We start from the raw sequence: 26,293 nt of genomic DNA on the forward strand, positions 1-26,293 counted from the left end.
TAAAAATAACAAAAAATGTTTTTACTTCGTATTGTGATTAATACTCGACCTAAAACATACACCAAAGGAATCATCAGCTACAATAATCTCGTTCGCAGTCGAGCATTGCGATTGAAATTGTCAAAATGCAAGCAAAGACGAAGAAAAAAACTTACGACATACACTAGAACCCCGATTATCCGCGATATAGTCTGGCAAGGTCTCCGCGAATAAGGAAATTCGCGGATAACGCGATAATGGACTAAAAATGAGGTGCAAACACGGAATAAAGATATTTTAGCGTGAAAACTATGTTATATCAATATAGAAATCATTAAACTATCCATCTGTAAGGTCGTGTACATGTGGTAAGATAACGTGAAAGCCATGACCAAATGATGATGGTGGTATTTTATTTGTTTGTACTCGTTTTTGATTTTTTTTTCATACATTTCGAGTAGTCTACAACAGTTTGAGCATCGTGCACGTGAAACGGCATAGAGAAGCTCAAAATTGAGCATTGGCTAAAAATAATGGTTCTGTTTTTAAGAAAATTTTATCATTGAAACTAATGAAAGTGGAAATTGCGAACAAGCTAGGGATAGCTCAACCGAAATACTTGTAAATTTATCTTTTTAACAGATGATTGACGAGATCTTTCTATGTTGTGGCAGATCTCATTGCAGATTCAGATTGAAGCGATTATACCCCAGTTTGAATGAAGGGCCTGAAGTATCGGCTGGAATTAGGCTTAGGTTTGCTCAGCTGTCTGTTCTCGAAAACGATTAACAGATCGTTGTCAGGTATCCAGTAAAGCGGGATTTTCTTTGTAAATTCAAGGCTGGTATGGACATAAGTATTAGGTTCAATTCCTGATCGGTCAAGGGTCCGCCCGGGTTGGAAACTCTCTTGACATGCCATGGAATATTTAGCGTTCAGATAATGCCATTACTTGTTCTTTTGATTAACAATCTATGCCAGTGGTACAACCGGACCGTTTTTTGTTTTTAACTTGCTTACTGGTTGATTTGATATTACAAAGAAACTCCTCCATATAATTATCCACAAGATAACTCGTTCTGCTCAAACCTATGTAGGGGAAAGAGGTGGGACCACAATCATTAAAAAAACAAAAAACAAAAGAGCAAGTGGTTACCTCTCACCGAAAACTTTCGAAGCTCCATAGAATTACTATGGAACTCGCATTCGCGGATAATCCGCACCGCACCGGGGTTCTACTGTATCAGGAAACGTTCGTACCCACGGTATTTTACAAATATTACTTCTTCTGATTAATGATAATTCCGATAAATGCAACTGAAATAAATGCATTTACAACCATAAACCAATTTATGAATCTTTTTGTATCTAAAGATTCCCCAAAAATTAAATTATGTTCTTTCGCTTCAATGATACCAAAGTCTGTAAAAATTTGGGATGGTTTAACATTACAACGCTTTTACACTGAATTAAAGACGCTTCCATGCAGTCTCGTGAAGATGGCAGAGCAAAAAATATCTTCGAACCGATACAACGCAGAGAGGATCCGAACATTAAATTTCTATTGGAACTCTTCGATAATTTTAGGGGTATGCCGCGTCCACATATTTTGCACAAACAACCACGTTATTTTCATGTGCTTTTGGATCTGGAGGCTTATTAATCCGGACACTCGAATTAATGTAACTGATAGTTACTGTCGCATCAATTCAGTGTAGTGTCACGCATTGTACCTAGCTATTGACTGAAATTGGGCAAAAATCAAAACAAATATTTTGTGTTTCACAAATCCATGTCCGGAATAAAATGCACATTCAGAAGATGAAATTTCTTATTGAAGGAGTTGAATAAGAGTGTCCGGAATTATATAATTGAGGGGCTTAGAATGCAAGGGGTGTAAGTGACTTGATCGATTTCTCTTCATCAACTTTTTCTTTAGTTAATAACTCAATTGCAAAAATGTTCCAATTTAAGTTTGCTATAGAATCTGATAGGTGAGGTTCTGACCTATCTTCCACATTGTCAAATACAGCTGGGAATGTATTTGAGGCTAAGCTATGACCAAAAGAGAGAGTCGATGTAGAGAAATCGATCAAATCACTTACACCCCTTTCATTTTAAGCCCCTCAATTATATTATCGATATAAAGCAACCTCGATATAACGTAACTTTTTAAGATGTAAAAATAAACAATACAGAAATATTTTTTGGAGATTATTTCGAATAAATGTTTCTAGTTAGTTTTCAAACAAATAAGTACCGTAAAGTGGGGTAGCATTGGTAGTTTTCATTTTATATCTCAATTTAATTTTTTGATAAAAAGGAGCATGTGGAAAAGCAATGTACGGATTGTTTAGTATTACAGTCCACGACAATTTCCCTTATGAAATACGCATTCCTTCAACCTGATATTCTTGTGCGGCCTTTTCCTTTGGTATTTTTATGGCATTTTTTGAACTTTCAGCATAACTTTGAACATGTTTCAAGAACAAAATTCAGAGGAATTTCCATTTGGAGATAAAGTAAGTCACACATAGAAACTATGAAAGTAAACATTGATACTAGAGATGAAACGGATATCCGGCCTATCCGGCTGGATACGGGATATTGGGAAAAATCCATAATTTCTCATTAACACAACATAAATAACGGACGGCGCCAGTGGATGTGTGGTTAGCGTAACAACCTCACATTCCGATCGGCCTGGGTTCCCAGCTGGCATCGTTGGGATTTTCTGAGGCGAAAGATCTCTGGTTACGTCTTCCTTCGGAAGGGAAGTAAAAGAAGTTGACCCGGCTCATGAGTTGTTGAGTCTGATAGGTAGGAACGGGTGGAGTCGCCTCCCTGATGTCGTTGATTGGCACTGAAGTGGCGGTAAAAGGCCGACAAAAGATAAGCGAAGATAAAAAAACGACATAATTCATAACAAAATATCGTATTAGCTAGCTAGCATAGCATAGCAAAACCATTTCTCCATGATTCAAATAAAGTTTGATTACTGAAATGTTACTGAAATGCCAGATTTTTTTTAAAATCAAATCAATATTTACTCATAACCTTAATTTATTAACTGTACTCAAAATTACCCATTATTATCATGATGAATAAATAATAAATTTTCGGAAGTTGTAACAGTTGGCACAACTGTTATCGTCGTGTAATGTTTTAAGATTATTTATTTACTTATTTATTATTTGTGTGCATATTTATTTAGTTGTGTTTATTTATTTTGGAATCTATTTATTTACAGTCTGTTTGGATATATTTATTTATTTATTTATTTATTCATTTATTATTTTATTTATATAGATATATTTATACATTTCTTTATTTGGTAGTATAATTAGTAGGCATTCGTGAAGTCACATTTAAATATTCAAGTTCAAATATTCACACTGAAACATTAACAGTGTACCTCCACTAAGTCACAACTGAAAGTAATCTAAAAGATACTTCAGAAAGTATACTTAAGAGCTTAGATTTCCCATCCCACCTCCCTGGAGCAGGGCGAAAGCTCAATCGCCAAAGTTGTTCGGCCAATGAGTGTCTGTTCGCGCAGCGCTTACTTTCGTGGCCTTGAGTTTAGGGAGAGGAATGAGAAGGTCGTATTCAAGGACGGTTAGTTGAAGCAAGATGCACACAAGGGGATGCTTTGGGGAAATTGTCTTCGGCTGAGCTTGAGCTCTGAATCGCGAGATGCCCTGCGGTTTATCTGAGGACTACAATGTTCTTCGACGATTTTACTCAGAACTGTCCGACATCGCGGAACCATTGTGCGTTTTGTTCGCGATTGTTAATTGTAAGTTTTTTCTTTATAACGTGGAGTCTTTGTGATACTAAATTCGAATTGTTTCAGTGTGAGCATTGTGTTTCGACTAATTTGATAAACGCTCATTATTGTTAACGAGCTAAAAAGCAACGACAGGTACATAGGTTAACTAAAATAAGGACTGTTTCTAATTGTGAAATAATTGTAAAAACAGGGAAATTCCTTTTGGCGGAACCTGGTGATCCAAACCCATTAAAGAAGGCCGCGCCTTCAACTTCGCGCCTTCCAAGAATCCTCAGGGGAAAACGAACCGGTGGAAATCCATATCCCGAAAGCATAAGGAGTATGTGAGGAAATTTGTGTCCTCACCGCACTCACCAGGTAACCTGTTATTGTCCATGTGCACATGTGATGTCCCTTAGTCCCTTTTTGGAGTGCATTTTTGTTTCCCAGATGGCCGTGCCAGTCTGGTGGGTTGTTGTTGATCATTGCCTGTGATGAAAAACCCCGGTAGTGGTTTCTCGTCATATTTGGAGTGATTCTCAGACGTTGACGTTTCTTCGGGTGTTTCTGAGGGTGGCTTCCGTTAGGCTTCGCTCACTTGATTTGATACAGCTCGACCATTCTCCAATCCTTACAAAAGGACATAATTTGGGGCAGCGTGTCAGGCCTCTAGTTGGGCAACGAACGCGGCGATTGGTCCTCGAAAGAGGTGGCGCTTAAGCCAATCGCTCAAGAGAGGTCGGGTGGGAAAGCTAAGCTTTTAGCCTTCTTCGAGCTGGCAGTAGGTTCCGGGTTGTCTTTTGAAACCCGGTCCGCTACAAAGTTGATGATGACAACCGATTACGCTTTGCTTCGTAAACCAGGCTAACTTCAGAGAACAGTCTTCGCTGTAATACTACTGCAAGGAGCTGAAAGATAAACTCTAGCAATCCTTGCCCTCAATTGACTGCTTAGATGTTAATGACCACCAAATTTAGAGTCGATCGCAATCGTGATTCGCATTTCATCGATTTCACTAGCAACGATTTTTTTTTTCCTGAACGCGACTCCAACTCTTATTTTCATTTGCCACTTCGTTGGAACAGTCCTGAAAGGTGTGTCGTGAGTTTCGTGTATAAGGTTTGATTCAGTCTCGTCTCTTTTGTTTCATTTACAGGTTTTGGAGACGACGATGAGCTGTTACTATCAGAAGATTCGTCGCATTGTACTCCAATAACATTGCCAGCAAGACTGTTTACGTTTCAAGAACTCCTAAATAGTCTGACTAGATCTTCGGGTCTAAAAAGGTTGCAATTGAGTAATTCTGATCTTCTCCTAAGTAGTTGACTCCTTATCAGAAAAAAAAACCCTGGTAAAGATTACTTCCAGAAATTATTGAATCTCTATTAAAGGATTTCCACGGAAACGGGAAATTTATCCATAGTTCATTATTTTTATGTAAAAATGTGTTTATTTTTTCAAAAATGTAATCCTCTATTCGCTCCATGCACAAATGCAGTGTCTTCCAGTTTCGTATTCGCAAAAAAAAACGAATATCCGACTATCAGACGTTGAAGCTATCCGGTAACCACCCACCTACTATCCGTTTCAACACTAATTGATACCAATTTCACTTCAATTGTTTGGACCTTTTCCTCTAAAACTGTCATGTTTGTCTACGAAAATTATCTTAAATGGGCATAAGAAAGGTTTATAAATACTGCTGGGTGATAGAAAATTAGTTTTTGCACATTTTTAGAGTAATCATAAACAGTTTCTCATCAATCAATTTTGCTTCGATATAACATAACGAGAAAAAAAAATAAAGTTGCCTTTTATCGAGGAATAACTGTATCATCATAAGCGCTTAAGAGTCCGTATTTCGATGCATCATGATTCATCATCAGTCAGCTCAATTCTCACGTACGATCGTGATTTAAAATCAATCCAGCGAATGCCTCATTCAAACATTTGTCAAAATGAATTCAATACGCTCTAATAAATCTGTGCAGCAGAAACTTGTCAGTTAACTGTAAACCGACTTAATAGGATGCTTCCGGATCACGCTCTTATGACAAATTAAAAATAAAAAAAAACTTTGTGTCTGCGACATTCGCGTCAGAACATGCTGCACCACAAAAACGACCCCAAGGTAAACCACAAATTGTTGTCTACGCCGTTTCTACTACACTAAGCAATATTAGAAGTTTTGATGGCTCGTGACAGAAATTTCCTGCATTTACTATAGCCAAATTTCGATACGTTTACAAGGGAACAGGATTCTCGCTTTTGTGCTGTTCTCATTAGCCTAGAGCACATCCGATTCGTCTCGATGAAATCTACTCACGTTTTTGAAACGTTCTCTGCGATGATAAAATTCTCATACATCGGAGCATGTCGCCATATGGCATCGCCATGTTCAACATACGGGTTTCAGTCTGCAGCCAACGAACTGTTATTAAAATCACACGAGAGTGGGACGCGAGTTGAGAGCATCACCCATTGCATAACAATGATTTGTTGTTCATATTTGGTATGGTATGGCTGTTCATCTTCGGTTTTCACTTTCCATCCATCTGGCAGCCGCAGTATTGTCAAATATCATCATATCGACATTTCTACAAACACACTTAATATGCCATTTGTGGGAACTTTCTAAAGCCGCGGAATATGATTTACATAAGTGATTCGTGTTGAGCTTTTGTGAGTACATATTGAGGTTCGTCTCTCGAGTCGTTAAAATTACTGTGGCACATCATTTGGATCACTCACAATCACTGAATTCACCCCTTCACGTGACAGCCGCCTACACCTGGCTGGGGCAGGAAAAAAACCTGGTTCACTGCTCCACAGTGCTACGGACCCGCGGCACGCAGCTCACCTATATTTCACAGATGACAAACCGGTTTGTCGCTCGAAGCGGCAAGTGATATTTCTCTGATTGAGATGGAATACTTGCACAAGTTGACGTTGCACCCCATCTTTGGACGGTGAACGCATGCTTTGGCCACTTTTGGAAACGTGCCTCTTTAGCAGTGATTACGGCACATCTGAGGTTTTTTTTAGTGAAGGAGAATAACGTGTCTCACGTGCAGCTTCTTTAATTGGGATGCACACACGATGGATATCAAGATCCTCGGTCGCCCATCCTTTGTTTGCTGTTATTGATCAGAAAATAGCACTGCGGCTCCTTCGCTACTGTTGTTCCTGTTTTGTATTTATTGTTCTTTATCAAGTTACAACGCAACTAGAAACCGGTCAGCTTGTATATAGGAACTGCTCAGTGAATACATATGACGAGAAAAATTAAGCCACTACACGTCGTTAGTTGAGCCCCTGCAGGGCACAGCATAATCATACAGCACTTGCTCGGGCCAGTCAAGTAGAGTATTGATTAGCGAGGTACTTTTCCGCTCCACAATGGACGGTCTCACCCTACTTAAGAACCAGCAAAAGAGGAGCGAGAAAAGAAGGGGGGCTGATACAACTTCTTTGTACTCGCGTTTAGTCGTTACGGTTTACATATTTCGAATTAGACCGACAAATCTTTCCGTATGCAGATAAACGTTTTACAACCATGGGAAATTGTCATTATGTGTACCAAATGATTATGAAGCGAAATTGAATGCTGTCTATCGTGAAAACAAATGGCATATTTTTTATAATGGAGCTAAACGGTTCGGATGTTGTTCCCGATATGAAAAACGCTCAATTCAAAAACTACAATAGGAAACCTTTCGACTTAAAATAATGACAGTCAACTTAAGAAACCGTAATGATTTGCATCGGCACCGCTGATTTTCACGTAAACTAAATCGTGTCTGGAGGTACCTTTTTATCATGCTCTTATTGTCTTCGCATGGTGAAATGGTACCTCCGAAATAATACATGGATAATAACTTTGATGCATTGTTTGGCACAAAATATATCATCATGTTGTCACAGATTGTGGTTGATGTGGTCAAAATAATAGCCTAATTAGTGACTTAGTCATCCAGAAAGTGCGATGAGTTGTAAGACTGCTGCTGTTAACTATAATTCTGAACCACAACGCATTTGCTCTGAGCGAATCAAACCGTTTGTGTTGATTAATGACTCAGCTTGTGATTTGCACCTCTATGTGAACGTCAATTTAGTCCAGGGGACTTTTCAAGGTGGAAGCTAGCGGAGGACAAGATATCAGGATAAGTCATTTTATAAAAAGTCAACTTTTGTAACATTTTTGAACGGACTCAAATACAGGCGTTCTGATGAATGCTTTTCGATGCAGCTTATATTAAGATGTTTAATTCAAACAGTTTTAACACATGAGATGTCTGTGATACACCCATACCTCGCTATACGGCCGCTCTTTATACGGCTTTTCGTTGAACAAGCTTGGAATCGATCCGATAGAGTTTGTATGAATTTGTATTGGAATAATTGGTTCGTTATACGGCTTTTTCCTTAGCGGCCCAGGAACGTATCTAGGCTGTAAAGTGAGGTATGGTTGTCATTTTTGGGATAATTACACAATTCTTGGCTAGTGGAACAAAAAACCCTGCAGTTCCTATAAGCGCAGATACTGTTCACCATAAAATCGTATAAAATTCAAACAGTGTAGGTGAGATACCTAAAAAATGTTTTAAAATGTTCCTATGTGTGGGAGTCGACATCTCTTTCGCTCAGACTTAACGTCAGCTTGGGATTGTACCCGAAAAAAGTCCAAACAAGGTCAAGCGGGGATCGGACCAAGGGCGACTAGAATGAAAGGCTGTTTTACACGACTACGCTATCCACATAGCCACTGGTGCTGTTGCATAATTGCGTGATAATATTACACCATAAATAAATTTGGAAAGTGTTTTCTAAGAGTAAAAAGGAGAGCAGAAACGTGAACCTATATCCTTTTCGATCTTTCATGTGGAAAAGTATGCAATCTCTTGTTTCGCTCACTCATATCGCTCTTGTATTGCTATGGCATTTTCTGTTATTTTTAAACTCATTTCATGTAATAAATCAGGATTCCAAAACATGTGCTAAAAATTAATTCTGGCAAACCAGTTCACCCTCATGAATGTTTAGTCGATTACTATTCTTCTAAGTGAGCCCGTTATTTTAAGCCGTTCTTTCGTCCTTTCTTTCATCGAAGTGTTAGGCCGGAACGGTCAGATTAGATCATGTGTTTATTTCGTAATGATCTTCTCCACTCAAATAAGAATGATAAAATGAATTTTATTTATTTATTCATTTCGTCAAACAAATGTAGACTACACACTTATACACTAATGTTACAATGTTTTCTTAGGTTAAATATTATCTTTGCGGTACATGTTTCTTTTTAGCTGTTTTTTTTATTCATTTTTGTGTCAATTATTTCGCAGTGCTGATTGTACATACGCATCATGCGATTGATAGGGGCATTATTTGCATAATTTGTTCTGGATGTTTTGGATAGAAACAAATTACGTGTTCTTAGTTGGCGCCCAGGTACATAGAAATTTAGTTTTTCTAGTAATTCAGCTGACTGTACTCGTTTCGAAATTAGGTCATTAACAAAAGAAAGCATTGCAAATTCACGGCGTTCTTTTAGTGTTTGGATGTTTATGAGCATGCAGCGTGCTTCATATGAAGGAAGTGGAAATGAGGTCCAGTTGAGTTTCGAAGTGCAAATAGAAGAAACTGTTTCTGGACTGACTCAATGCGTTCTTCATATACGACCATATACGGGTTCCAAACGATGTTACAGTATTCCAGAATAGGCCTTACATATGCAATATATAAAAGCTTTATTGTGTATGGGAAGTTATGTGAGAAGCGTTTGACAAAACTTAACACACTATTCGCCTTATTTACTACAGAGTTGTAGTGTTCTTTGAATGTGAGTTTACAGTCCAGGACGACGCCTAGATCTCTAACTATTTGACATTTTTCTACATTTTGATTTCCAAGACGTATTACAATATTTGGTACATGTTTTTTTTTGCTAAATGTTATAGAGTTGCATTTTTTCACATTCAGTTTTAGTAGATTTTTATCACAACAAGTATGGAATTCGTTTTGATTTATGGAATGATATGGAAGGAAAATAGTGAAATTCAAAAATTGATTACCAATATGCGAAGAGGTTAGACTTTTACTACAGGAGTACTAGATTTATCTTTTCAATTCAATTTTGCAAGCCAACAAGACGGAAAAACGTTTTTAAACTAACGAAATTCACAAAATAGTTGCAAATTTTGAACAAAACATCGAATAGAATACGCTATATTGCTTGTGAGAATAATTTTGGGTATGATACAAAAATCTGGCACATCTGTAGTAAAAGTCTAACCACCCGTATGCTCTGTAGTAAATAGTTTCACCAATTGGGATCCATTTCTTCAATTAAAATTCGCGTCGACAGCACTTAGCTTTGTGTTCCGTTATTGCGAAACGAAAATAATAATGGATTTTCAGACGGAATAAACTCATTTTCAAATATAAATGATGAATGAAAATCAACTTTTCCATATCAAATATCCATCCTTTGTAATATGATCTACACATTTTTTTCTTCAGATAACGATATTTACTAGATAATTTATGGAAAAATAAGTGGGTAATGATCAGAATTACGTGTTTCATGTTTTCAAATAACATGAAATAATAGTTTTTATTCACATTCTGACCATTCAAAATTGCCTTCAGGCCTGCTATTCTGAAGGAAAAAAAAATGCTACACATACATGAATTACGCCACCAGATGTCGACGCCGGACATCCGCCCTCGCGAATCAGTGTAGAATGTCATACATATCAGGGCAACAATTTATAGCAGTAGTATAGTAGCCAATGGCGTCGACTGGGATGGGGAGCGGTAGGTGTTACACCACCGGAATTTTATGTTAGTGAGTAGCACAAGCGAGAAGAGCTGTGACGATAATGCAGGCAAAAGTGAGATCTTTTTTATTGGCAATCAGTTTGGTGCTCCACGTGCCTGCGACTGTCGAACTTGAAACTTCTCAATGTTTGGGAGTTCAAAGAATAAACTTTCTCATTGACAAAGTCTATGCTGGGCACAGAACAGTGGTGAATGGTCTCCTTCGGGAGTGGCGCTTGAGCTTCAAATCCGTCCGTCGCGGAATACAATTGCTCACTCACTTTGTGGGGTGCCTGATCCCCTGCCAGAAATTGTCGTCCAGCATCATGCTTGTTTTGGTATCCGTTGTGGCCACGATGTTGACGGAGAGATGTTTTTTTACCAGCACCTTCAGCTGGGTGATTTTCTGCTATTCAGACATAGCCGGCCGCAACTGACGCTTCCGCATAAAACTGTCCAATTGGGACCAGATAAATTTTCACCTTCTGGAGGGTTGATTCACAGAATCGCACTTGCACTTCTTCCGCGCTATAGATCGCAAACAACTATACCATGTAATAAATTTTAGCTATAGAACATGAGAGTTCATTTCTTACGAATTTTCGAAATAGAAGGGAAAATCATTATAAAAATAAATCATTCACTCAGCATATAAAACAAAGCAGCAAAATCCCGATAGTGCACCCAAAGTTAATTTTTAGCACATGTTTTGGCATCCCGATTTATGACATTAAATGAGCCGAAAAATAACAGAAAATGTTCTACTCCCCAATAGGTGTATATAATTTGTACAAGATATATGCTAGAGTCAATATGAGCGAGCGAAATAGGAGACACATTTAGATGAAGGCATATGAATGCTTCTCGTATAGTTTGCCAAATATACGGCCCAGGCAAAGAAAAATATATATTCTCGTTCATGCTCTTCTTTATCCTCTTAGAAAACATTTTCCAACTTCCATTCACAAAGCATTTCCACCAGCGGCATTCTTTTGTTGTTACGTGCTGCAAATCACGACACAAAAGAGAACGAGACAACTCTGCGTCGGTTCGCACTTCATGATACACCGACACGCAAGCAAAACCATCATATACGCTTTCGGTGCAAAAAGTTTATTTTCTTCTTTGCCTCTAACATATACATATCGAATATCTCCATGCATCATGGAACAGCAGTATCGTACGGACTACGCAAAGCGAATAATTCATACTCAGCTAATGTAACCTGATCCTGATTTTTAAGTCTCAGAGAGTGCTAACTATATGATTATTTAGCTCGATAGAGGCTAAGAGAAGAGTAGACAGTTCATATTTTCCATTTTTAACGCCGCTATCCCTTGGAATATGTTTATTCATATAGACCGCATAGTTTTACTAGCAACACCGCTCTCTTTTCCCATTCGTTGCCCTCCACAAATGGTGACCGAATGACGACGTAATTTTTGTTGTATCATTTATTGCTTTGCACTTGTCTGTGCAGTGGGTTTCCCTATAATAGAACGGGACGATATATGCGGTTTAAACTTGAAAATGGTGTGCGATGTTTGATACAGCTCGAATATGCAAAAAACAGTCTTTGCTCCTCTCTTGATTTAATCATCTAGTGTAACACAAGTGATTACTGTCATTCATACAAGTATCTGAAAGATCCTCTCATATTTGGTTATATGTTCGTGAGAGGTTACTTGCATGACACATTGTGTATGATTCGATTTTGATCGAAATCCAAACACTGGGTGTAACATTATCACGCTTTTGTACAACAGTATTGGCAGCTACATGGATAGCGTGGTCGTGAGAACTAACTTTGCATTCCAGCCGCTCTTGGTTCGATCCCCTTTAACGTCGTATGGATTTGTTTTGGCACAACCCCAAATGAAATGAGAAAAGAAAAAAAAAGAGATGTCTGCTCCCATACATACAAACCTTTTTTAAGCTTTTAAAACAGCTCATTATTTGCGCAATTCACCCTCCAGAACAAGAAATAGCATTATTTCTGCCAAAGATGAAATGTTTTCAACCAACGCTAGTTTGGGTGTATTATTCGCTGATTACTGGTTCGAGTAAAGAAAATAGCATCATTACGTTTTCTCAGGAATTTCTGTCACAACCCTACTGGATGCGACGCACCTCCCGATCTAAGTGGTGCGAACTCAATTCACTTCATTTTCAAGCAAATTCATGCATGCTTTCAAGCGATTTCTTGCAATAAATTCTCAGACCACCAGAGATGCCAAATTTACAAATATGTTTGTGAATTTACAGACATATCTGTAAAACAAAAAAAGGCTCTATTCATCACATCAAAGACATTTGACTCACCATATGACATTTTTCCATAGTTTTAATACAGAAATTTTTTTTTTTATTAATTCGTTTATTTTTATAGGCTCAGTTACATAAGTTTAAAGGAGCTGAATTCTAAACTAAACATATTAACTTATATATATATATATATATATATATATATATATATATATATATATATATATTTATATATATATATATATATATATATATATATATATATATATATATATATATATATATATATATGTAGAAAACCGATTACTCGCGGTAGACTCGAGTTTAGAAGGGTGACATATTTTTATCAGGATCAGGATTGGATATAAGGATATGTTGACAATGTTCACACTCACACTCATCACACTCAATTCTTAAACCTATCTTATAACTACTATGTATTTACATTTCAACTAAATACAGAAAAGTCATTATATTTAGTTTATATCAATACACATGACGTTAGACCAACGATATTCAACCTGCGGCCCGGCAGACTTTCTGGTTGGCCCATCTGATGTGTATGAAGTTTGGAACTCATACACATAAGTACTTTTGCCCTGACATCATTGCAGACGGAAGAGAGGATACGATTATTCACAATTAATGAAAAATTGCTTCCACTGCACTGCCGTTCTACGCATAGTTGTCCCATGTTACGTTGTGACAATTTTCACTTTTCTTCATAGAACGATGTTTTTATGTCTAATCTTCCGGAAAACACAAAAAAAGGTTATAGTTTGTTCCCAGCTTAAAAAAAACAACATCAATATCAATTGTCCCATGTTGATATTCTATTCATAACTGTCCCACCATGTATTTTTTAATAATATATCAAATAAGTCTGTTCAAGCACAAGAACTTTATGTCACACCTTCAGCAGAGCTAATGATTTCTTTTCTGGTTTGGAAGAACGAACTAATTTTCAAACAAATAAAAAAAAAGTTTAATAGAACACATGTACACCTTGTTAGCGAATGCATAATAACAATGAGATTTATATTCTGTAAAATATTGCAGACCACTCATTTCTTCATAAAACGATGTTTTTATGCATAAACTTTCGGAAAAACACAAAAAACTTATTGTTTGTTCCCAGTATTTCAAAAAACAACATCAAGTTCAATTGACCCATGTTGATATTCTAGGCATAACGGTCCCACATGGGACAACTTTGCGTAGAACGGCAGTGCAGGTAGGGAAAAATCTTGAACGAAAATTGTCTCTGATAATTATTTTCTGTTATGGATAAGATTGTTTTGCTGAAATTCAAGGAGATTTATAGAAAAATAGTTAAGTTAGGGTCAGGACTATATCTTCTAAGTATTTAAACAACATCGAATAACAATTTTTATTCTATTTTCAACAACTTACATTTGCTTTCGAGTCTGCTTATGACGAAATATGGGTTACTGTTCGATATTGTTACCACAGACATGGTTCATGGCCGTGTAGTGATCTAAAACTTGTATAGCCTTGCATGGCGGATGGAAAATATACACTGCATTCTCTTATAAATTTCACCAACGACAAGACCGCAAGCCTTGGTGGATGTCCAACACATCAACGAAGAAATACTGATTTTAATAAAAATTAACAACTCGTATGTATGTGTAGATCGTTGAAACATTTAAACACACTTACAACACATAAGTTATTTTTTATTTTACAATTAACATATTCACTAGAAATATTTTTTATGACAGAACAACGTTTGCTGGATATATATACAGCCATTCCATGCAAAATCGATATAGTGGTTCTCAGATTTTCGTCAAAAATGGTAATTTTGTTTTTTATCGCAAAACATTAGACCCGTATTTTTTATTTTTTCAGTAGGGTACACATTTCCATTTTAGGGTGGTCCGAAAAATCATTTTTTTCCGCTTTTTCTCAAAAATCATAAATGAAAATCATAACTTTTGAATCACTGAACCGATTTAGATAATCGACATATAAAATTTAAACTAATGACCTAGCCTTTTATTAAAAAATATTTAACTTGCGAAAAAAAATAATCATATTTTAGTAATTATTGATTGTAGTCGTTTTTAATTTTTATTTATGACTTTGGACTAGAGAGCGCTATATTTTTTAATACTTTTTCTTGAAAGCTGGAATTTTTTACATAACATATCTCGATATCAGAGACGTAATTTTATTCATTAAAAAATATAGCGCCCCCTAGTCCAAAGCCATGAAAACATAAAAAAAACGACTACAATCAATAATTACGAAAATAGGATCCATATTCTCTGCAATTGGCTCATTGGCTTCAATTTGATACGATCATCTAAATCGGTTAAGTGGTTCGAAGGTTAAATTTTTGAAAAAAGTCATTTTGTGAAAAAGTGGAAAGAAATTGATTTTTTGGATCACCCTAAAATGGAAATGGGCACCCTAATGAAAAAATAAAAAATACGAGTCTAATGTTTTACGATAAAGAACAAAATTACCACTATTGACGACGATCTGAGAACCACTGTGTTGGTTTGGCATGGAATGGCTGTATATATATACAAAATACAATCTTACGTTTATCGCGATGTACAAAGTATTAATGAATATGTGAAAATTAACGTTAAAAGACATTTCTATAGATCTGCACACTTTTACAGACTTTTCCACATTTTTCACAGACATTCACATGTTTTTACAGACTTTTTTTAAAAATCATCTGGCATCTCTTCCTTCCACTTTTTATCGAATATTTTCAAATCGCAGGTGTGAACATGTACGTGACTCTGATTTCATTTGTTTTTAATTCGTTCGGGAAAACGTTATGTCAAAGAAAGGGGACATTCAAAATGCGTTGCTCAGTGAAAGGCTGAGATGCTCTTTCAGAGATGCAATGGTTAATTAAACAATTGACGGAAAAATGTAGTTCGTTCATTTTATTATTTGAATTATTTTTTGCCCCTGACAACAATATATCTTTTATAGTGTTGATTATCAGAAGAAAAATAACACTCCTGATCGTTGGATCTCTTTTGACATTTCAATTGGATCAATTGGATTTTGACAGCCGTTTTGATTCAGTCCGCACTACCTAGCTCCCGATATACGTCGACTTTACACCGAGAGAAATAATTAGTAAATATAACGATTTTTTTGGTAAATACTACCAATCTATAGTCATTTTCGACCGTACTAATAAACACATATGTCAAGCAGAACCATGAATCGGAAGCCCAATATCGGCTACATTTTCTCGCCGAAAATGCACGTATCAGAATTATATCCTTATGGGAACAATGAAAATGGTTAATACGCGCTTTTCTTACCAGTTTTCAGATATGACAATATCCAAGCTTACTAATGTTATCGAGTAAAATATACTAATGGTAGGGATGCGGGTTTGTTGACATGTACAAAAAATTAGTACATTCTACTAATTTTGCATTACCAAATGTATTTGGTAGTTTTCGACCGAGGATTTTTCTAAGTGTATGTTGAGCAACTCCCAGATGCCACCCTGGACTTATTTGTCAACCTGTTTTGGCTTTCGGATATACAAAACAAACAGTACCAATAACAAAAGTTTTTTTTATAAAGTGAGATTGTGAATAAAGGAATGCGTTGAATTTATTAACTTAAAACTTAAACTTAAAAGTATGTAGATTTAAAATCATTTTAATTCTACAAATTGAAGTTTTTCTTCTACTTAAATCTAGCCTGAAAGCGTCAGGAACCGTGTCGATTTTTTCTTAGAATTACATATTACATACATAAAATTATCAATAATGTAAAACAAATTGAAGGTAAACTGATCTGCAAATATGTAATAATTGTTCTAAAGCCACATACATTTTCAATACGAAGATAGCACGGATCTCTATTTGTTATATTATATATTTATGTTTTTGAAGGGGCCGAATTAAATGGCTATTGAATCTGAATGACGTTGGAAAAAAAATCAGGTATTCTGTTTTTGAACGAACTGGGGCGAGCTGATTTTCGCACTACGCTTGACGCTTGACGCTAATCTCTTTGTGTCCTCGGGGAATCCAGCAACTGTTCGTCGTTCTTCAGTTGCACCGTGAACTGTTGCTTTTCCATGACCTGCTCTGGAATATTTTCCTATGACTTCCTAAGGGTTTCATGCAATGCGGCTACACCTTTCGAACGGGACATCCGACTCTCATGATTACTACTATTTTTTCGGTACTTTCGGCTTATCATATTGCATGTGTTTCCGACCGGCGTTTTTTTATCATCGCAATACAACAAGGGATTCTTTAGTACAAATATCTGGTAGTACTGACAAAGGCCGATCAATGAATGAATGCGCCAAGCAATAAAAAGTATTACCGTGTACTATTGATTGTTCGTTGTCTAAAATGAAACTGAAACAGTAAACTTATCGAATATTCCACTATTTTTTCTAAGGAAAATTACATTTCCAACGCTCCCAAAAACACTATTTGCCAAAGAAATAATGAACAAATTCTGCTAGGCAGCACCATCTACAAACAGAAAATGCTAACAGAATCGGTTGAGTGGTGGCGATAGGAACCACTGAAAAATACATCCATCACATCCGGCTCGGAATACGTTGCTTTATGACGCCACTTTTAACCCGGAAACAATGCTCGAATTCACGAAAATTTAACGGATCAGAAAATGTAGCAATAAGTCCGAACACATTCTTAAATCGCTACAAGCTCGTCAAAAAACAGTCAGAATCAATTCGCTTTTTATTACTGTATAATGCAACGAAATTATTAAAATAACTCATTAGTAAAATGTATGGTGGTCCTGAAAACAGTCGTAGATTCGAAGTAGATTCACGATATATTCTTGTTCTCGCGAAAGCAATACACAAGCCGACCGAATGTTTCGTGTCCTTACGTCAATGTACCCATTACATGGAGTATTCATCGCGAGAGCTACGAAAGCTGTCTTTTTCGCGGTTGCCACACATTCAATCACAGGTGATTATATTTTGTCTCACCAGCATCACTGTTCCGCACTCCTTAACCGCTTTAATCTATCTTTGACAACGCATAAAAAGAAACAATCTGTGATGCGAGCATACAACAGCACTCTTCAGCAGACGGCATCAAAATCTACGAGGTGCTTTCACCAAACTAAATTACGCCGCTATTTGCGATATCTTCCATTCTTCCTTTGTATTGAGCAAAACCTCCGTGTGTGATATTCGTATTGGGAAAGAATGTTATCTGCTCGCTAGCGTTATCGAGACTGTGATTTCTTTGATTAAATTATAGATTTTTCTATTATGAAGAATTTCAATTACAAAGTTCATTCGCCTCTAGTTTTGACAATGACCTGTTGGGAGATCAATCAATGGAGGATCCTGGGATTGATTCGTTTCATAAGTGGACGCGAAACTGTCATGGCTACGGAGATCTCCTACTGTAGATTTTAAATTGTGGAAAGATTTTATATATCCAAAGAGAACAGCGAGCACAATCGATGCATTGGTTGCTTGTTATAAATGATACGGGTAATGTAATGCTTCGTATTTTCGTTAATTTACATCATTTACGGATTAGAAACTCGCAATGTATAGCATTCTTATTAAAAAGCATAGTCCTCCGTTGAATATCAGTAATCTGTAACGATAAATTTTTGCTTTAACATGTTGAGCCCCGTGTCGATCCCTAGGGACTGACGTTGAGCTTTTCGTTAGAAAAACGTTGACCACTGAGACTGACGATTGCAAAACAAGGAAATATAAAAACAAAGTAACACATATATACAATATATACAATATATATTTGAGAGCGGGGACCGTCACTGATATTAGGCAAATGCTCTTGATACGGGCTGAATGAAAAGCGTAGCAGGAAAAATCCGGGGCTCAACGTGTTAAAGAAGTCTCAAAATATGTAGAAGAACAGAATCAACTATAGTATTGGTACCTCTGCACGGCAGTTTATACCTCTAACTAAGCAATTGACATGATATGAACATCACACTATCTGGGGTGATTTTTGTTAAGTGAGAAGCCAGGTTGTATCAAAAATTTCGTACTCACTGTTTATACTCATAACGTCTTCGGCTGGATTTTATTGAACTCATTGAACAAAATATTTTTATTTAGTTTCTTTTATTTCTTGTCACGTTTAAAAAACAAAATATGAATTAGGATAGGGTGCAGTAGAGCACCGATTATCCGCGAACGATAATTTCACAATAATTCCTAATTTCACAATTAACCAAATTTAATGTTAGCGCCAACAACAAGAACAGTACAAAAGTCCCTATAATGTGAACGTTAAAATTTAGTGACAGGTTAGTTGCATATCATAATTCCATAGGCCTTCCAGAAATTTGTCAATAAGTGACAAGCTTTTTCTCTTTTGTTTTGCTCATGACACATTCATTATCTGATCACTGATGTAGGGGAAGACGGGGTAAGACCATCCGGCGGGGTAAGACGGACCACTTCTAGTTTTATAAGAAATCATCAGTATTTTGGCAAATCTGCTACGCAAGAAGCATTAATAGCAACACTTGAGCGCACGAAACATCAAAATTGTAAACAAAACAAAGTTTTCGTCTATGGCGGTTGCAAGCGATCTAATTTTCAAGGTAACCGGAATAAGGATTTCTCCAGCAAAAACTGTATATCCCGTTAGTTGCCAGTTCCCAGTCCTTCAGTAGATTGTTCCAGTTCTGCCTGCATGAAAAGGTATGTAAAATATAATATAAAATGTGTGTAAAGTGCAAAATAATGCAAAAGGTGCTCTGGGGGGAAGACGGACCATTTTCGACGGGGTTAAAGCGCCACACGTTGTGATATCAACATATCGAATCGGAACCAGAAATACCTACTTCGGGGTCATTAAGACTTCACGTGAACAGATTTTTAGAGATTTTAGACCCACGTAGACAATCGCCCGATAATTTGGTAAATTTTTCACGAATTTTTTGAAAACTCTGCACATGGAATATAGATAGCCTTTTCAGAAGTTTGTGTGTAGTTTATGAACAACCCTAAACATTTAGTACCTTCGACAACACTGTTCCTGTTATTTTTATTAGACTAAACTGTTTGAAAATAGTATCGCTCCGTCTACCCCGCGAGTGGCCTTTCTTACCCCGCCAGCAAAATATGAAGTGTTTTTTTATCATTTCAAAAATTTTTGAAAAAAAGCCGAAAAAGTTATTCAATCAACAGCGGCACATTTTTTAGTAGTAGATTATTATATATGATATGTAGCACAACAAATATTATATACTGGTTTTCCTAGGGGGACGGTCTAACCCCGTCTTCCCCTCTACGTTTCAATCGTTTCTCAGTCTTTGATCGCATTATTCGCAATTTTTGTTATACGCGGTGATCCTGCCACCACATTCCGCTCATAATAGGGGTCCCACTGTATATAGTTACAAAGCAGTACACTTTCAATTGCAACAAAAAATGAATCACATCAATTTATTCATTACAGAATTCTTTTGGATGGCGCTAACGTTCTCAGGGGAACTTATGCCCTCTCATCGTAGGTATTAACTAGCGTCATTTTGCCAAATAACACTTGCATGTATTCTGAGTGGCAAGCTATAGAATACGCGTGTACCAGTGAAACTTTGAGTTTCGTTGAATTCACCTTGCTTATCTTGTTTTCCGATACTACAGGCGTCACAGTTCACAAAACGTTCAATTCTGAATAAAACATGAGTAATAATGTGCTCTCCACATTTTGGATATCTTTCATCTAATCGTGAACGGTAATTTATACGGCCTAGACCACACCGTTAGTATATTAGGCACTTGAATGTTTGCTTTCTTGCATTTTCCTGTGATATATTTATACCTCACGAATAAATTCATACTTTCAAAATTATTCAATGCCAAATTAAGTTTGGGAACTGCATTTATTAATTTTGTGACATTTTCATAAGAGAGCTTAAGGTCCCCAGAAAATGTGAGGATCCCCACTGCAAAACTGAATTCGCCTAAAGGTAGACAGCCAAACAAAAAATGCTCACAACCGGTATAATAACGAGCTTTGCACAGCAATCGCATCACTAAAGTCAGGGTAGAATACATAAAAAAAACCTCACACGGCCTTAACCGTGGGGGAATCCACGTGCAAGGTCAACGAAACACTGTAATCACCAGTAGATTATCAGCCATTCATCATTTCACTGATGATATCAGACCGGGTAGCATTACCGGTTTACTACACTTGAATTATTTACTACAACGGCATTCGGTGGTCGGCTGAATATTTGAGCGACAATTTATAGTTGCCTGACAAAGTAACATCAGGTGTTACCTTCGCAAATAACGTAATCGTTAAAAGCACTATACATATATGAAAGCCTTCCACGAATAAACATACGAAAGTGGCCCACTTTCCAGTCCACCCACGTGAAAGGGCATCTACCTTTCGCCCCAACAATAAATATGAAAACGCAAAAGAAGTGAAATACAAATAGAATTTCTCACCGGCACGCGACCCATGAGGATTTCTCTAATTGAGGACAAGGTTGTGCCTGGTAACCGGGTTTTTATCGATCAAGGATTCAGTGTCGTTTGTAACGATCAATTATCGTTAGCAACGATCGATAATTTTATTTTCTCTTTTTAATTTCAGAACACAGAACTCCGCCAAGATACGCCACAGTTTAAACGATGGGAGGTAATACCACAACCGTTGGATTTCAAAGTTTACCTTTTCAACGTAACAAACCCCTACGAGGTGCAAATGGGACGACGACCACGAGTCGTTGAAGTTGGACCTTATATTTACTTGTGAGTAGCTAATGTGATTGAAATAATTTCAACCGTATCATAAAATCCATCCTGTTTTCAGCCAATACCGACAGAAGGATAATATTCGATTCAGCAGAGATCGCACAAAAGTCCACTTTTCTCAACGACAGACGTATCTATTCGACGCCGAGTCATCGTATCCACTTACGGAGAACGACCAAATCACAGTACTAAATATGCATATGAATGTAAGTAGACCACTTTAGTAGAGTGCATTGTACCCCTCAACTTGTAAATTTCTCCCCCAATTGTCAGACGCGACAATAACTTTACATAACTTCTTGAACTGTTTTTAGTGAGGTTCATACCATCATTCGGAAAATAATTCGCTGAAATAACTCTTACTCAACAACGAGCATTTTCTGTTTATATTCTCTTTTTCTCTCTCTCTCTCTTCCATTTGTATATCTTCATTTCAGAGCATATTACAAATCATTGATACCCAAGCAAAGGAAACAATCACAAGTTTTCGATCCGATGTTAACAATACTCTAGAAAAAATCCCAGTAGTTAGAGTTATAAAACGAATTATAGAGCGAACAACACCGATACAAGTAACGTTTGTTCAAATACTATTCTTCTCCTAAATTCTATCTGTGTTTGCCACCGAATCCCCTTGTACTTCTTCTAGTATTTTAACACGAACTAGATTGACTAGACACCTTTTCATTTGGCGTTTTGCCTCCGGTTGACGGTTTGGTTGAGGAGCTGTAATCATATGTTTTCGCCTTATAGGAGCTTCCCCTTCTTACTTCTCTCTGTGTACTGTTTGTGCGTATCTAAAACTCTTCTCTCTGTGTTTTTATTTGTGTATAATCATCTGATTCGGGTGGCGGACTAATTGCTGGCTGGAATATATATACATTATGTAGTGGATGGAGCTTCATGATCATCTGTAAACCTCCAAACACGTACACTATTCATTTTCATGGTAATCATTATCGTCATACTCGATCATCATGCGTCGTAAGGACGCCACCCGAACTGATGCTGAAACACATTGACGTAGAGGGGACAGTTACACGACTCGCAAAACCAGAAGACATATGAATTTCGTACACATGCTTTTTCTTCTCTTCACCTGTCTCTTTGTACCAAACTCACAGTGATCAACAAACGTATCTTAGTTACATGTTCAGTTTACACCACTTCATAGCACTCGAAACAACCAATGACACATAACAACAGTAGCGAAACGTAGTCTACACTTCATCTCATTTTACACGTGCCGACCAATCGATTCGGCAAACTCGGACTTTATCCCGATTCAATGTTTATCACTTGATTCAATTTGTGATTAACGAAAAACATAGTGGTGTCCACGCAAGAAATCACTGATAGCCCTTACTGTAGCTTCCTACCAGATGACACGATGGTTTATATGTCAATTCAATTGCTGTCAAAATTTGCCGAAATTGTTTGAGTTCGCTGAGATTACAATCTTTTGTTTCATATGAAATGTTTGAAAATTTTTGTTGAGCCACTTTTTTACATAAGAAACCGATGCTATACATAGCATACATGCTCTATCGAATATACAATTTGCGCACATTTTGCATTCAAAGGGTTCATTAAAGCTAAGGAGCGCTTTCTACCGTCTCAAAAATGTGAAGATGATTCATTGTAAACATTATTGGAGTCAAGTCATTAGGTGTGACTCAAGTAGCTATTTCAAGTAGCTCAAGTAGCTATTTCGAAGATCCTAAAATCATTTGGATTTATCCAAAAGCAATGAAATTGAGTACAATATAAAATGAAGTCGAGTTACTTCGAAAAGCGATTCAGCGTGTTGTTTTGTTATGAACGGAACGGTCTCTTCCCGTTGATCAATATAGCGGAGAGAAAAATCGGAAAATTTTCCGAAACTCCTGAAGGAAGGTCGAAAAAATCGGAAAAATTAATTTCCATATGTTCTACAATTGCATCACTGGAAGCGTTGTTAGTCCATTCGATGTTTGCGCTAACGAAATTGATCTTTGTTCGAAAGTGGATATAATAAATAGACTTAGTTGCTTCACACCGACGTGTATTTGTCGACAGCCATCGCGAATTTATTGATTTATTCACTTTTTATTATAAAAGTTTATTCGCTTCAGCCTTGAAAATAACCAATTGAAGATCAATTGGTCGGTGTCAGTGTCAGACCGGACCAAGTGACATTTTTATGATTTCGAGAAAAACGAGTTTGAAGTTTGGTGGGTTTCTATTGAGCGTTCAAAACAATTTCAATAAGTTATTCTTGCTGTACGCGTGATTTTCCAAATCCGTTAAATGTAAAATGTAGCCCTCAAAATGTTCAACATAATGCAGTCAATAACTCGAAATTTTTAGTTTTGCGACTTGGTTCGCTCTGACTTAACACCGACCAATTATCGAATAGTTAATTCCAAAAACGCGAAATCCAATTGGACTAACAACCATGTCATTAGAGAACATATTGGAATTAATTTTTTTTCGAACATTCTCTCGGAGATTTTTAAAAATTTCAAGATTTTTTTCTCATCATATCATTGCACAGTGGTCCAGGAGATGCATTTAAGTGGAAATAAGCATTTAGAGCTCGACAGTTACTCTCTAGACAAAAACTGTCTTCGACAAAGTTATTACACATTATAGAGCGCTCATTTTTATGTTATCAAAAATATGACCAAAATTGTCGATGAAATAAAAAATATAACTGTCTTATCTTTATAGATAGAGGTAAACATAGTTCGACAATATTGTAGTCCCAGTTATTTGAGACATCTTTGTAGAACACATAGCACATATTTCAATCCATTGGATTATTCCATATGGCGCATCATGAAGCCTGTGCTAAGCGCCACTTGAACACGACTGCTCTCAAACGAACTATAACACGAGGGAAATGGACTCAGAGAATGTTATAAGAACTTGTAGATCGTTCCGGAATCGTATTGAAACAATTATTGCTACACCCAAACTAGCGTTGTCACAAAGCATTTCAGAAAGCAAACCATGCCATTTCGTGCCTTGAAGCGTCAAATGGGCAAATACAATCATCTGTCCCCCAACGCTTTAAAATGTTTGTATGTATGGAAGCAGACAATTCTTACTTTTTTTCCTCTCAATTTTTTTGGGATTGCACCCAAAAAATTGTCCAAACGACGTCAACGGGGATCGAACCAAGGCCGGCTGAAATGCAAGACTGTTTTACACGACCACGCTATCCACATAGCTAATGATGCTGTTGAGTAAATGCGTGATAATATTGCACCTGATTATAAAATGAAGTTGGAAAGTGTTTTCTAAGAGCAAAAAGGAGAGCATGAAGGAGAACAATATCTATCTCGGTCTGGGCCGTCTATGTGGCAAAGTATGCAGAAAGCTTATTTGTCTTTTGTTTCGCTCGCTCGTATTAATCTTATATTCCTGTAAAATATAATATATATTATACAAATGCTTACCAGTATTTGAGTATCATGACTTTTTCTGTTATGTTTAGGCTCATTTAATGTAATAAATCGGGATGACAAAATTTTGGGTGTAATAACAGAAACCCAATCTTCGATTTACTTGGTTTTGAGCCCAATGTTAAGTCTACTAGTCTACTGAATGCAAAAAAATATGCAATTTGTGTTTTTAAATATGCACATTACCAAATGGCGCAATTATTATACCGCATTCGGTAGTACAACAAATTTCACCTTCAGTTTTCCAGAGAAGAATACAGCTCCCTCTTCTGAAAAAAAACTTCTTCGCATCCGACTTGAAATGCGCTGCAGTTTGGATCATTTTTAAGTACAGTTTTATATACTGCGTTTCATAACTATAGAACCACTCAATTTTTCTGAGTTTCCAGAGATATGTAAGAAATCGGTTGAATTGAAGTATAAAGTGTAGGATATAATAACTTGACATACACACAATAACAGTTCACCCACCACAATTATTCTACATTTCTGATAAATAGAAGAATGAAACCACTCAATGGTAGCCAGTTGCATTGCATAATTTGGCAATGCATAAAAACCAAGAACAATATGTGCGTGATACTCTGTGATACCTGGCGGCATGAAAACCGACGTTCTGTATCATTTCATCGAGTTCCACCTTTGGTTTGAAGTTGCTCACAAAACAACAGCACGATTTGAAGTTAACTGCTCGTTGACAAGAGCAAGCCTGAGTAACAGAAAGAAATTAAGAGCCTTGAAACATAAACGCTTTAAACATTTTTAGTTCATTCACCTCTAGTTCTGAAAAGACCTATTCAAAAAATTTAACATGAGTTCCCGATTTTGAGAAAGATCATTTAGGACGCCCTTACCGTCTCCACCGGCAGGACGCTTACTGGCTGTCGAATCGTAATCCGTAATAGAAATTGGAAACGTTCCGCTCTGGCCGTTCTGTAACGGTTCCAACAGGTCATGCTTAAATTGCAATATTTCCTCTCTCCATAGTGTTTGTTCTCAGCATATGCGTTTTAAGCAACGGATTTACGTGCGACTGGTCCCCAGTGGAATAGAAAAGTAAATCCACGCTGATATGTTGATTACGTGTTTCTCGTAGAGTAATATGCGAGAACGATTCAAGGTTGCTCGAATCGGAGAAAATGATAAATAATTATGCCAACCAACGAAAAGCGCCATGGGTTTCTTAAATTGAACCATGATATTCACAAAAAAAATCTGCACAATTAGCTGGCATTA

At 36.9% G+C, this 26,293-nt stretch overlaps 1 protein-coding gene across 3 annotated transcripts in view; it reads left to right on the forward strand.

Annotated features, from left to right (window-relative positions):
• LOC129765268 (sensory neuron membrane protein 2) overlaps positions 1-26,293 on the forward strand; it is a 93,987-nt gene that overhangs the window by 46,612 nt on the left and 21,082 nt on the right. For 2 of the 3 annotated variants that reach the window (XM_055765394.1, XM_055765391.1), the window contains exons 2-4: positions 21,448-21,605; positions 21,667-21,814; positions 22,046-22,180. In XM_055765394.1, coding sequence (XP_055621369.1) covers positions 21,559-21,605; positions 21,667-21,814; positions 22,046-22,180 — 330 coding nt within the window. In that variant the 5' untranslated portion in view covers positions 21,448-21,558. The remainder of the gene's footprint in view (positions 1-21,447; positions 21,606-21,666; positions 21,815-22,045; positions 22,181-26,293) is intronic. The other variant, XM_055765392.1, reaches the window with a different exon arrangement.

The sequence above is a fragment of the Toxorhynchites rutilus genome, chromosome 2, assembly GCF_029784135.1.
Source record: "Toxorhynchites rutilus septentrionalis strain SRP chromosome 2, ASM2978413v1, whole genome shotgun sequence".
Lineage (NCBI taxonomy): Eukaryota > Metazoa > Arthropoda > Insecta > Diptera > Culicidae > Toxorhynchites > Toxorhynchites rutilus.